At 46.5% G+C, this 13026-nt stretch overlaps 1 protein-coding gene across 2 annotated transcripts in view; it reads left to right on the top strand.

The window, feature by feature from the left end:
* Positions 1 to 6007, top strand: part of LOC115792067 (complement factor B-like) — a 67133-nt gene extending 61126 nt beyond the window's left edge. For both annotated transcript variants that reach the window (XM_030746441.1, XM_030746440.1), the window contains 7 exons: positions 1662 to 1791; positions 1922 to 2060; positions 2171 to 2244; positions 4688 to 4788; positions 4917 to 5046; positions 5148 to 5197; positions 5632 to 6007. In XM_030746441.1, the coding sequence (XP_030602301.1) occupies positions 1662 to 1791; positions 1922 to 2060; positions 2171 to 2244; positions 4688 to 4788; positions 4917 to 5046; positions 5148 to 5197; positions 5632 to 5805 (798 nt within the window). In that variant the 3' untranslated portion in view covers positions 5806 to 6007. The remainder of the gene's footprint in view (positions 1 to 1661; positions 1792 to 1921; positions 2061 to 2170; positions 2245 to 4687; positions 4789 to 4916; positions 5047 to 5147; positions 5198 to 5631) is intronic.
* Positions 6008 to 13026: the final 7019 nt, after the last annotated feature.

Genomic DNA, 13026 nt, shown 5'->3' with positions numbered 1-13026 from the left:
AGGAGCAAAAGTTCGTTCTCCGTTTAACCAGCTGCTTTTACATAGCTGTGCTTCGCACTCATGTTGCTAGGCGACATGAGCTACGCAGAGGTGAGGGCAGGTGACGCTGATATGAAGGCTAGCCGCTCACTTCCGATCTTTGCGGTCTTCGAAGGACCCGGCACACGTAGACCGGGTCCTTCGAACCATAGATATATATACATAGTATATATAGATATAATATAGATGAATTTGGACATTGTGCGTCGACATAATCTGTATACCTGGAACTCGTGCACTGAGAAACGTTCCACGGTGCAAAGTATGATTAAAATGTGTTAAAATTTTTAATTCGTTATTTTCCCTGTAATTCATTAATCGAAATTGACACGTTAAAGTCCCACCCCTAATATATATATATATATATATATATATATATATATATATATATATATATATATATATATATATATATATATAAAAGGTTTTGTTAGTTTTCAGAGCATTAGTTTTTATATTTGGTTTCATGTTTAGTTTTAGTTTAGTTTTCCTTAGTTTTAGTTTTTCATACTTTGTCAGGTGCAAGAGTGACTAATAATAACTCCACAATGATACCGTTTAAAAAATTGCATTCAACAACCAACTGTAAATAGCAGCATTACGTGTTTAATGTGTGTAATATTAAGGAAACACATGAACATCAACAAGGAGAAACAGAAAGAAAAACATGAACTCCAAAACTGAATAAACTCTACAATAAACTTCAGCATCAGTGCAGAACACGTGGTGTAAAACATTAGAAGGCAGCGAATGTTTGACAAAAACAAACTGAACTCTTTGAAGGAATCAAAGCTCAAATCCAGCTGCATCCTGATGCACATGAGGTTACGTTGAAGGATCAGTGCGGTTTCTCGGCAGACCGCTGCCATTACTTTGCGTTGACCACGCACACGCACGCACACAGCTGCCCGATGGCACTCCCAGCTTAAACTGTTAAAGCGGAAAAAAATGATTTCATACCAGTTTGGTATAGCCAAACTCGCATGCAATTGGTCAGTGGGTTTCCTTGGATGCTTCACTACTACCGTAAGGACTGTAAAAGCTGCACCAGTAAACCAGAAAGCGCTCAACAAGATTTTAATTAAGTGGTTATTTCTGTTTTGGTATTAGGTTCGGGTCCGCTTGAGACATCATTTCGGTCCGGATCCGGACCGAGGTCCGCCTATTGGTGATGGCCGCCATATAGCATGCATGTAATTCTCGGCAGTTTTGTCTCCACAGTAGATGCATATGTTTGAGTGTATAAGACCCATTTGGAACATCCTTTGTCCTGTATAGTGTGTTCTATGAAGAGCTTTATATTGTATAAGTTATGTTTGGACTTTTTGTCATTTTTAACATATTTAAACAAATTTGTGTCCAGAAGTTTTGATCTGGCTTAATGGAGAGATCACACTGCTATTTTGCAATTGGGAGAGAAACTGAAACATTAATATTTAACAATAACTTATATAATTTTGTTAACAATTTAGGGGTACAGAGACTTATTCTTTAAAATAATATCATCAGGGACTTTTGGCCCTTGGGTAAGTTCACATTGTCAAATCTGACCCTCCTTGAAAAAGGTTTGGACACCCCTGGTCTAAAGCATGTTATATGTTTATTTTTATTTCAAATTGAAGGTTGAAGACTACACACGGAGATGCATGGGTGCTCTGGTGACCCCTGAGTTTGTCTTGACTGCTGCTCACTGCATACATGGATCTTTACCTGAGAACGTCATCATTGAAATTAATGATGGACAAGGCAAATGTAATCAAACTGTTTATCCAAATATAACCTTTTACATAACCATATTTTATATTTGCTATAGATAAATATGCTGATGTCAATCTCTTATCTCTTCTAATCACATTAATATTAATACACATTTTTTTTGCAGTCAAAAAAGCAAAAACTGTAATATCTCACTCAAACTACAATGTTACTGCTAAAAAACATAAAGGAATTAATGAGTTTTATGACTATAATGTGGCTCTCATCCAACTGGAGGAACATGTTCAAATCTCCACTGATGTGAGGTAAGAAATCATGTTGTGATAATATACCATTTGTAGTCCTGTTCAGGGATTTATTGATAAAACACGACTTAATGCACCATTTGAACTGTTTAAATTATTTTCTTTTCCAGACCCATTTGCATACCTTGCACACTGGAGACCAGTGCTGCTCTACATTTGGTGGATCAAACATGCGAGTCACAAGGTGTGATAACTCTACTGACATGCTATATCACTCCACTACACAACTAGATCTAGTTAAATACTAAAAAATATATAATTTTATATAAAGCTGATTGATGTTGCTGTAGACTGTAGCTTGTCTTACTACAGAGCCACACTGTTCTTAAACAGTGTTTTATTGCAGTAGAAGTCTTTCTGAAAGTGCTGTAACTAAGTTTAAGGATCTAATTCCTTCACTGTTATGCTCTTCAGTGTCATGTGCCAATACAGTGCAGAGCAGCTACCTAAACTCTGCTCCCAGTGGGGTAGATTATCTCATCAATAGTTTTACATCCTCACTGCGTACAATTTTGGATACTGTGGCTCCTCTGAAAAGGAAAGCTTCAAATCAGAAGTGCCTGACTCCGTGGTATAATTTGCAAACGCACAGCTTAGAGCAGGTAACACGTAAGCTGGAGAGGGAATGGCGTCTCACTAAATTAGAAGATGCTCATTTAGCCTGGAAAAAGAGTTTGTTGCTCTATAAAAAAGTCATCCATAAAGCTAGGACATCTTACTATTCATCATTAATTGAAGAAAATAAGAACAACCCCAGGTTTCTTTTCAGCACTGTAGCCGGGCTGTCAAAGAGTCAGAGCTCTGTAGAGCCGAGTATTCCTTTCACTTTAACTAGCAGTGACTTCATGGATTTCTTTACAAATAGAATTTTAGACATTAGAGAAAAAATTATTCATAACCATCTCAAAGATTTAACTTCATGTTTGGCTGCTTTCAGCACTGCTGGTATTTGTTTTGACTTTCGCTCCAATTGATCTTTCAGAGATAACTTCAATAGTTACTTCCTCCAAACCAGCAACATGTTTATTAGATCCCATTCCTACTAGACTGTTCAAAGAAGTCTTTCCAATTATTGATGCTTCAATCTTAAAAATGATCAATCTGTCTTTATTAGTTGGCTATGTACCACAGGCCTTCAAGGTGGCTGTAATTAAACCGCTACTTAAAAAGCCATCACTTGACCCAGCTGTCTTAGCTAATTACAGGCCAATCTCCAACCTTCCTTTTCTCTCAAAGACTCTTGAAAGAGTAGTTGTAAAACAGCTAACTGATCATCTGCAGAGGAACGGTTTATTTGAAGAGTTTCAGTCAGGTTTCAGAATTCATCACAGTACAGAAACAGCATTAGTGAAGGTTACAAATGATCTTCTTACAGCCTCTGACAGTGGACTCATCTCTGTTCTTGTCCTGTTGGACCTCAGTGCAGCTTTTAAAACTGTTGACCATAACATTTTATTACAGAGATTAGAGCTTGCTATAGGTATTAAAGGTACTGCACTGCAGTGGTTTGAATCATATTTATCTAATAGACTCCAATTTGTTCATGTAAATAGGGAGTCTTCTTCACACACTAAGGTTAATTATGGAGTTCCACAGGGTTCTGTGCTAGGACCAATTTTATTTACATTATACATGCTTCCCTTAGGCAGTATAATTAGAAAGCATTGCATCAATTTTCATTGTTATGCAGATGATACTCAGCTTTACCTATCAATGAAGCCAGATGATGCACATCAATTAGTTAAACTGCAGGAATGTGTTAAAGACATTAAGGCCTGGATGACCTCTAATTTCCTGCTTCTAAATTCAGATAAAAGTGAAATTCTTGTACTTGGCCCCACAAATCTTAGAAACATGGTGTCTTCTTAGAATCTTAGAAACATGATCCTGGGCCGGTGGCCCAGCGTTTTGAGTTATTTTGTGTAGCTTTCTTTTGTTGTACTTTTCAGGTTGTTTTCTTAGTGTTGCTTTTAGTTTTTCTGTTTGTTATTTGAGTGTGCGGTTTGGTTTCCTTTGTTGTTTTGTTTTGTAATGTTGCCTTAAGTTTTCTGTGTTTTGGTTAGTATCTGTTATGTTTAGTCTCAGCTTTCAGGCCCCTCCTCTGTGGAACCAGCTCTGAGCTTGGGTTCGGGAGACAGACACCCTCTCTATTTTTAAGATTAGGCTTAAAACTATGGTGGGGCCCCAGTAACCCTATCTTGGGCAGGGTAAACAGTTGTCTAGGTGACTCTTCTATAAAGGCAATTTGAATTCAGTGGCGGTGCCAGGGGGGGCACTAAGGGGTCCTATAGCTCCCCCTGGAAAAGTCACAGCACTCCCAAGAAAATAGCTTGTGTCTGTGTGTGTTGAGAACTGAAAGAACAAATGATCCTTCATGGCACCCTCAGTAAAATGCTTAGCCCCCCCTTAGCACCTGCAGAAATATATTTCTGGAGCCGCCACTGTTTGAATCGCTCATAGTCTGGCCTCTCACCCAGGACCAATTTGCCATGGGAAATCCTACCAGGGGGGCAAGCCCCTGGACGACAAAGCTCCTGGGATCACTAGGACACACAACCACCACTGCAAGGGCAATATAGGTTGCAGAGGGGCTTGACTGTATTTTTCTGTGTCTCTATCATTTATAGAGAAACTTCTGTTAAAGAATCACCTTGAAAGACTCAATTTCCTGACAAGGACAAAGAATATGGTAGACATAAAAGATGTTCATGCCAAGCTTGGAGATAATGTAAGTTTTATATTGGTGAGCTGTGTTGCACGTGTGTATTTGTGTAAATAAGCCTGTGTCCTTTATTCCTTACCTAAAACCTAAAACTCAGTTTGAGCTTGAGTTCTTCTTCCAACTCTTCAATGCAGAGATACGAATGCATCAGACATGCAGTAGGTGTAGAGGGCATAACACAGGAAACACTGACGGAAGCTGTGACAGATAACTTTATATGCACCGGTGGTCGGGAACCTTTCAGAGATCATATTGCGTGTGCCGGTATGTTTCGTCTAAAATTTTGTACTCCAACACAACAACAGTGGTGCAGATGAGTGACTCAGGCTCATTTTTTTTGTATGCATCTGTGTTTCTTGGTACAGGTGACTCTGGAGGTGCTGTGTTCAAGGACTTTGAATATCGTACAATACAGGTAAGGTGCAATATACCAGGTGCAATCAAAGAAATAAAAACAGGAATCAAAACTGCAACCCTTTAACGTGAATGAAGGCAAATCTAGCAAGTAGAGCAAAGATTTTCCTGGTCTGGTGGTGTGAGTCACATGTTGGTGAGCTGACAGTTCTGGGAGACAAATTTTTAATACACAACCCTATGAGTGTTGGAGAGAAAACACAAACAGCAAAACAATTAACAGTGTACAAATGCTCCATGAGGCAACCAGGATGGGAGGGGAAATCAGTGCAATCTAAATCAGGTACTTTGTTTTTTTAGAGACAAAGAAAAAGAACTTCTCTCTACAATAAATATAAAATATATACAGGAAATATGTTAATGTAATTTGTCCTTATATATTCTTGTTAAATCTGTTAAACTAGTAAGCATTTTTTTGTTTGTTTGTTTTTACAGGTTGCATTGGTCAGCTGGGGAACCGAACACGTGTGCAGTGGTGGTGGTTTTAAAGAGTCGACAAGGACATCCAGAGATTTCCATATTAATCTTTTCAGAGTTGTCCCTTTTCTCAAGTCTGTACTTGCAAAGAAAGACCAGGACTATGCACCACTTGAGTTTCTGGAAAATTAAATACATTGAAATACTTCAATACTGTTTTGGGTTTTCTTATACGATGTGTGCTCTGTTTAATACACTGTCTCAGCTTATGTTTCTTGATACCTGTTTTTAAAATGCACAAATCAGTTATGTGAGCATTGTCAGTTATGCTGTTCTCTACTTTAACTCGTCTGTACATAGCATCATTCAGAATTCAGCATTTTGTGTAATAAAATCAACATATCAACTTCAAGCTGTGTTTTGCTGTGGTTTTAACAGAAGCCCATTCAAACACACCAAATCAGGGTTAGCAATACGACTGCATCCATAAAAGAAAATGACACATGAAACAAGCATTCCTCTTCATTATATGTACTGATAACAAATTAAATTACTCATACTCTAATAGAAACCCTAGCCACATCCCCTGTGGGATATTTTTTGTATGGTTTTTATATTCTTTTTATATACCATTTGTTGTGTGCTTTATATACCTTTATATACCATTTACTGATGTTTTTATTAGGGATCTTCCTGGCGATTAATTTATTAGTGGTGGGAATTCTGGCTCTTTTCAGAGACCTGGGTCTTTAGGCTTGGATCCCAAAGAAAAGCCAGCTCTTTCGGCTCCCAAGTTGCTCCTCAGATTTTACTTTTTAAAAAATGTGTAAAATGAATTACTAATGTAAAAACATACATTATATCAAACTTTTTTTAATACAAAAAAATGCAATACAAAAACAAAAGCTGACATCTGGAGAAACTCATGGGAGGTAAAAACAGGAGGGTATACATCAAAAGGGGCAAAACATCAGCGGCATGTTTCCATTAGTATCTACTCAGTGCGGCTCGACTCGGCGCGGTTTTGAAGGTGTTTCCATTAGTACCTGGTACCAGGTACTTTTTTAGTACTCACTTAGCCGGGGTTCCAAGCGATCCGAAAATGTGACGTGGAAGAACAGCACGCCACTGATTGGCCAGGGAGTGTCGTCGCCAGCGGAGTCATGAGAGCGACCCCTTCACAACAATCAAGCGTGCCATTTTTAAAACCTGACAGCAAGAAAATGGAGGCACGCAAACCACTGGTTGAATGCCCAAACTGACAGTTTGCAGTGGTAGTTTTGCAACATGAGAGCCATCTGAAACACACACGCAGCATATATATTTTAACCCTATGTGGCCCGGCCAGCTCACTATCTTGTGATTACTCTCTCTCTCTCGCTCACCCTTGTTATGCTGCTTGGCGCACCTGCACTTAATTGTGAGGTAGCATCTTTGACAGGATAACAACACTCGGGCTGTGAGCATTGTCATTCTTCTCCTTTGCCCTCCCTGGTGTAAAGAGTGTGCGTGTGAGCGGCAGCATCTCAGTCTCATTGAGCCTTCTGAATCAGCTGCGTGATTAGGACAGGTATGCATAATTTCTGTTAGTCGCTATGGTGTGCATGCTTAGTACCCACTCATGTACATTTGCTTATAGCACGGCAGATTAGCTAATTTGAGGAGCAATGACTAGCAGATCGGCTGTGTGACCGCTACCAGTTACTTTGGTGAGTGAACGTAATGGTATTACGCCTTCCCTAAATTCTTTCTCACTAGACTAACAGCTCTTTTTATTTTTAGGGCGCCTATCTTTGTAAGTTGAGCAATCGACGCTCCGCTTAAACTCAGCCGTGCTGAAAAAATAGAAAAAAAATAGATCAATAAGTATAAAATATAGAACAAAAGTATAGAAATTATAAAACAATATAAAAATAGACAATATAGAAATGAAAAATATCAATAGCAGAATATCAAACAATATATACAACAGAATATTAAACTATATACAACATTAAGAGGCAGAAAGTATAAAAGTAAATATTATAAATTATGGGGCACTGTACAAAGGATGGTGATATGCACAGAGAAGACAGTGGTTGGTGACAGAAATAAATAATAATAATAATAATAAATAGACTTGTACAGAGAGAGAGACAGGGATTCTGTGGGAGTATTGCACTGGTAGGATTATTTCACTGATAATTGCACATGTAAGTAAAGTGAGGTAGTGAAAAAAAGTGTTCATTTTTGCTTTGCCATCAGACTGACTGTCATGGCCGGGGAGGAAACGGGCAAGGAAGGGCAAAAACGCAGGACTCCAGGGGTAACTTAAAAGGGCGTTTATTCCACTGGGGAAACACAAAAATACAAAAACCTTGGAAGGGAGGCACAGGGAGACGAAGGGCAGGCGCAGGGAACACGGGAACACAGGAACACAGGAACACACGGACACACAACGTCAACGACGCGACAGAGAAAAAATGAAAACTGAGGGCTTAAATACACAATGGGTAATCAGGGCAAGAGGAAACAGCAGGGAACAACAGGTGAGGCAAATGAAACTAATTACACAGGGGAAGCAAAGCTAAACACAAAGCACAAGGAAATCACATTGGCAAAATAAAACAGGAAGTGATAAACCAAGGAACACGCAGACAAGTCACAACACTGGGAACATGACAAACATACAGGGAGGACAAACTCAGGAAATAAACTATTAACACAAAACGCTGGGCCAACGGCCCAGGACATGACAGTACCCCCCCCTCAAAGGCCGGCTCCCGACGGCCAAAACCAGAAACAAAACCAGACAAGGGCGGGAGGCGGGGGACCAGGAAGGAGGGCCCGAAACAAAAACAGCCAGGGAGCAAACAACGTCAGGAACAAACCCAAAAACACAAGGAAGCACTGGAGCAAGGGAAGAGCACAAGGGCAAAAAACAATAAGCAAAAGGAACAGAACAAAGAAAAGCAATGGCACAAGCTGAATAACAGTCCAAAAACCAGAGCAAAAACATGGGGATGAGAAAACAAAAAACAACCGGATGAAATAAAAAGCGACAGCACAAGGCCGGAGAGCTCCAATGTCCAAAACAGGGGGTCAAAACAAGGAACAGTTCAGGAGCTATGACAAAACAAAAACAGCAGGGGAAAAAACAGTCCACAGTTCAGGGGAGTCAGTGGGAAATCCAAAACAAAAAACACACAGGTCAGGAGGCCGCAGGGGCCAAGGGGCCACAAAGCAAAATCCCAACGAGGGAGGCCGACCGCGCTCCCAGCGGCGGCGGCGACGAGGACGAGAAGGAATCACTGGAGGCCGACCGCGCTCCCAGCGGCGGCGGCGACGAGGACGAGAAGGAATCACTGGAGGCCGACCGCGCTCCCAGCGGCGGCGGCGACGAGGCCGAGGGGGAGTCACTGGAGGCCGACCGCGCTCCCCGCGGCGGCGGCGACGACGAGGGGGAGTCACTGGAGGCACACCGCGCTCCCAGCGGCGGCGGCGGAGACGAGGAGAAGACACTGGAGGCCGACCGCGCTCCCAGCGGCGGCGGCGGAGACGAGGAGAAGACACTGGAGGCCGACCGCGCTCCCAGCGGCGGCGGCGGAGACGAGGAGAAGACACTGGAGGCCGACCGCGCTCCCAGCGGCGGCGGCGGAGACGAGGAGAAGACACTGGAGGCCGACCGCGCCCCCAGCGGCGGCGGCGGCGACGACGAAGACACACCAGAGCCGCAACATGCCCGGACTCCCCTGAGCCCAGGGCGGTCAAGGACACAGGAAACTCGGAAGGTCCGAACCGAGCGGGACCCCCTGGCGGCTCGGACTGAGCGGAACACTCCGAAGACTCGGACTGAGCGGGACCCCCTGGCGGCTCGGACTGAGCGGGACCCCCTGGCGGCTCGGACTGAGCAGGACTCTCCGGCGCGGAGCGCTCGGACTGAGCGGAGACCCCCATCGGCTCGGACTGAGCGGGACCCTCTGGCGCGGAGTGCTCGGACTGAGCGGGACCCCCTGGCTCGGACTGAGCGGAGACCCCCATCGGCTCGGACTGAGCGGGACCCTCTGGCGCGGAGCGCTCGGACTGAGCGGAGACCCCCATCGGCTCGGACTGAGCGGAGACCCCCATCGGCTCGGACTGAGCGGGACCCTCTGGCGCGGAGCGCTCGGACTGAGCGGAGACCCCCATCGGCTCGGACTGAGCGGGACCCCCTGGCTCGGACTGAGCGGAGACCCCCATCGGCTCGGACTGAGCGGAACTCCCTGGCTGCATTGCAGGGCACGCAGCCGTCTCCTCCGACGACTGGGGCTGCTTTGCAGATAGATCGGGTGAGTCAGATGGTGAGGATGAGGGTGACAGGAGAGCTGACTGAGGGCGAGCTAGTGCTACACTAGCGAACTGCGTGGAAGCAGACTGAGACTGGGAGGTGGCTGGAGCTACAGCAGACTGAGGACGAGGGAGAGCGGCTGGCTGAGAGCTAGGGAAATCAGGCTGCGTGGAAACTGACCGAGAGCTAGGGAAATCAGGCTGCGTGGAAGCTGACCGAGAGCTAGGGAAATCAGGCTGCGTGGAAGCTGACCGAGAGCTAGGGAAATCAGGCTGCGTGGAAACTGACCGAGAGCTAGGGAAATCAGGCTGCGTGGAAACTGACCGAGAGCTAGGGAAATCAGGCTGCGTGGAAACTGACCGAGAGCTAGGGAAATCAGGCTGCGTGGAAACTGACCGAGAGCTAGGGAAATCAGGCTGCGTGGAAACTGACCGAGAGCTAGGGAGATCTGGCTGCGTGGAAACAGACAGAGAGCTAGGGAGATCTGGCTGCGTGGAAACAGACCGAGAGCTAGCTAACACTGGGGCCTGAGAGGGAGCTGACACAACTGGAGCTACAGAAGGAGCAGGAGCTGAGGGAACTGGGACCAAAACCGAAGGAACTAAGACAGGGGCTGAGGGAACTGACTGAGAGGGCACTGAAACAGCTGACACTGGGGACCGAGGAAGAGTTACTGGAGCTAGAGCTGACTGAGGGCGAGGGAGAGCGACTGGAGCTAGAGCTGACTGAGGGCGAGGGAGAGCCGACTGCGTGGAGACTGACTGAGAGCTAGAGAGAGCTGACTGCGTGGAGACAGACTGAAGAGGCACTGTGGACGACACTGAAAACTGCTGTGAAGGCTTGGACCTGGCTGCCCCCACCCGCGGAACAGGAGCGGGCGCAGAGGTCAGCCCGTCCGTGGCTGCCTCCCCCCGCGGAACAGGAACGGGCGCAGAGGTCAGCCCGTCCGTGGCTGCCTTCCCCCGCGAAACAGGTACGGGCGCAGAGGACAGCCCGTCCGTGGCTGCCTCCCCCCGCGAAACAGGTACGGGCGCAGAGGACAGCCCGTCCGTGGCTGCCTCCCCCCGCGAAACAGGTACGGGCGCAGAGGACAGCCCGTCCGTGGCTGCCTCCCCCCGCGAAACAGGTACGGGCGCAGAGGACAGCCCGTCCGTGGCTGCCTCCCCCCGCGAAACAGGTACGGGCGCAGAGGACAGCCCGTCCGTGGCTGCCTCCCCCCGCGAAACAGGTACGGGCGCAGAGGACAGCCCGTCCGTGGCTGCCCCCACCCGCGGAACAGGAACGGGTGCAGAGGTCAGCCCGTCCGTGGCTGCCCCCACCCGCGGAACAGGAACGGGTGCAGAGGACAGCCCGTCCGTGGCTGCCCCCACCCGCGGAACAGGAACGGGTGCAGAGAGCTTCACAGAGGCTGGCGGAACCTGGGGCTCCTGGAGACGAGCTGGCATCACAGCAGACAGGGGCGAGCGCGACCGGGGGGGAGCGTGACGATACCGGGTGCGCTGCTTCCTCCGCTTTCTGTTGGAGTGGGAGGCACGATTCTCTACATCCAGAATGTCCACTAGCAGAGGAGAATCAATGATTTCTACATCTTGCGGCAGCCAACAGAGGTCGGGCTGCGCGACGGTGGAGTGGGAAAAAGTCTCAGCACTTGCCGCAATAATATCGAGCCCGGTGGTACTCACGGAGGTGGTGGCCTGTGCGTGAAGCGGTGACAATGTCCGCGGCGTTATACCGCTCGGGTCTTGGGGAGAGGTGAGTGGAATGGAAGATGGCAGGGCCTGAGAGCAAGGCAGCGCCAGTGGCGATGAGGGGCCATGGAGAGGAGGAGACGAGGATAAGCCGTCTGGCTGCAGGAGAGGTGCATTAGCGATGGCTTGAAGAAAAAAATTTGAGTCCCTGCCCTGGACTGGGCGGCCAATATTGTGCAGTTCATATTGTAGGTTCTTTCGGAGCATGATTATTGAATGGGCAAGTGAAGCGGTGTCAGGATGGGTGAGGAGCCAGGTGGAGGACGAAATAAGTCCACAACAGAAAGCTAATTGTATTAACCGGTGGTGACTGGTGGGGGCCTGAACAATTCTCTCGGAGAAATCCTTGAGCTCCTGGATCTTCTCTTCTTGCTCAGAGAGGGTCCTTATATCTGCGGGGTCCATAGTTTGGTCGCGTCGTTCTGTCATGGCCGGGGAGGAAACGGGCAAGGAAGGGCAAAAACGCAGGACTCCAGGGGTAACTTAAAAGGGCGTTTATTCCACTGGGGAAACACAAAAATACAAAAACCTTGGAAGGGAGGCACAGGGAGACGAAGGGCAGGCGCAGGGAACACGGGAACACAGGAACACAGGAACACACGGACACACAACGTCAACGACGCGACAGAGAAAAAATGAAAACTGAGGGCTTAAATACACAATGGGTAATCAGGGCAAGAGGAAACAGCAGGGAACAACAGGTGAGGCAAATGAAACTAATTACACAGGGGAAGCAAAGCTAAACACAAAGCACAAGGAAATCACATTGGCAAAATAAAACAGGAAGTGATAAACCAAGGAACACGCAGACAAGTCACAACACTGGGAACATGACAAACATACAGGGAGGACAAACTCAGGAAATAAACTATTAACACAAAACGCTGGGCCAACGGCCCAGGACATGACACTGACTGTGGCAGGGAAGAAGCTGTTGTAGAAGCGAGTTCTGTGTGTAATGATACTGTCCGCTCTGCTGTGTCTCAGTTTGTACTTGCAGCGTTTGTGTCTGAGCAGAGTGAGCTGGGTAGAGTGGGTCTCTGATGATTCCCTCTGCTCTTCTCTGACAGCGCTGCATGTACATGGAGTCCATGGATGGAAGGTTTGTCCCTGTGATCCTCTCTGCAGTTTTTATGACTCTTTGCAGAGCCTTCCTCTCTGTCTGTGTGGTGTTTCCATACCAGACAGTGATGCCTGCAGTGAGGATGCTCTCTATCAGTCCTCTGTAGGCCTGGGTGAGAGGGCATTGGTTAAGTCCAGCTTTCCTGAGCAGCCTGATGAAGTAGAGCCTTTGCTGGGCTTTTTTCACTGTGGCTGTGGTGTTGTGTGTCCAGCTCAGGTCAGATTAAACCTGCAGTC

Source organism: Archocentrus centrarchus, chromosome 14 (genome assembly GCF_007364275.1).
Source record: "Archocentrus centrarchus isolate MPI-CPG fArcCen1 chromosome 14, fArcCen1, whole genome shotgun sequence".
Taxonomy (NCBI): domain Eukaryota; kingdom Metazoa; phylum Chordata; class Actinopteri; order Cichliformes; family Cichlidae; genus Archocentrus; species Archocentrus centrarchus.
Note: the sequence above shows the minus strand (reverse complement) of the source record. Positions and strands in the feature narration are given on the sequence as shown.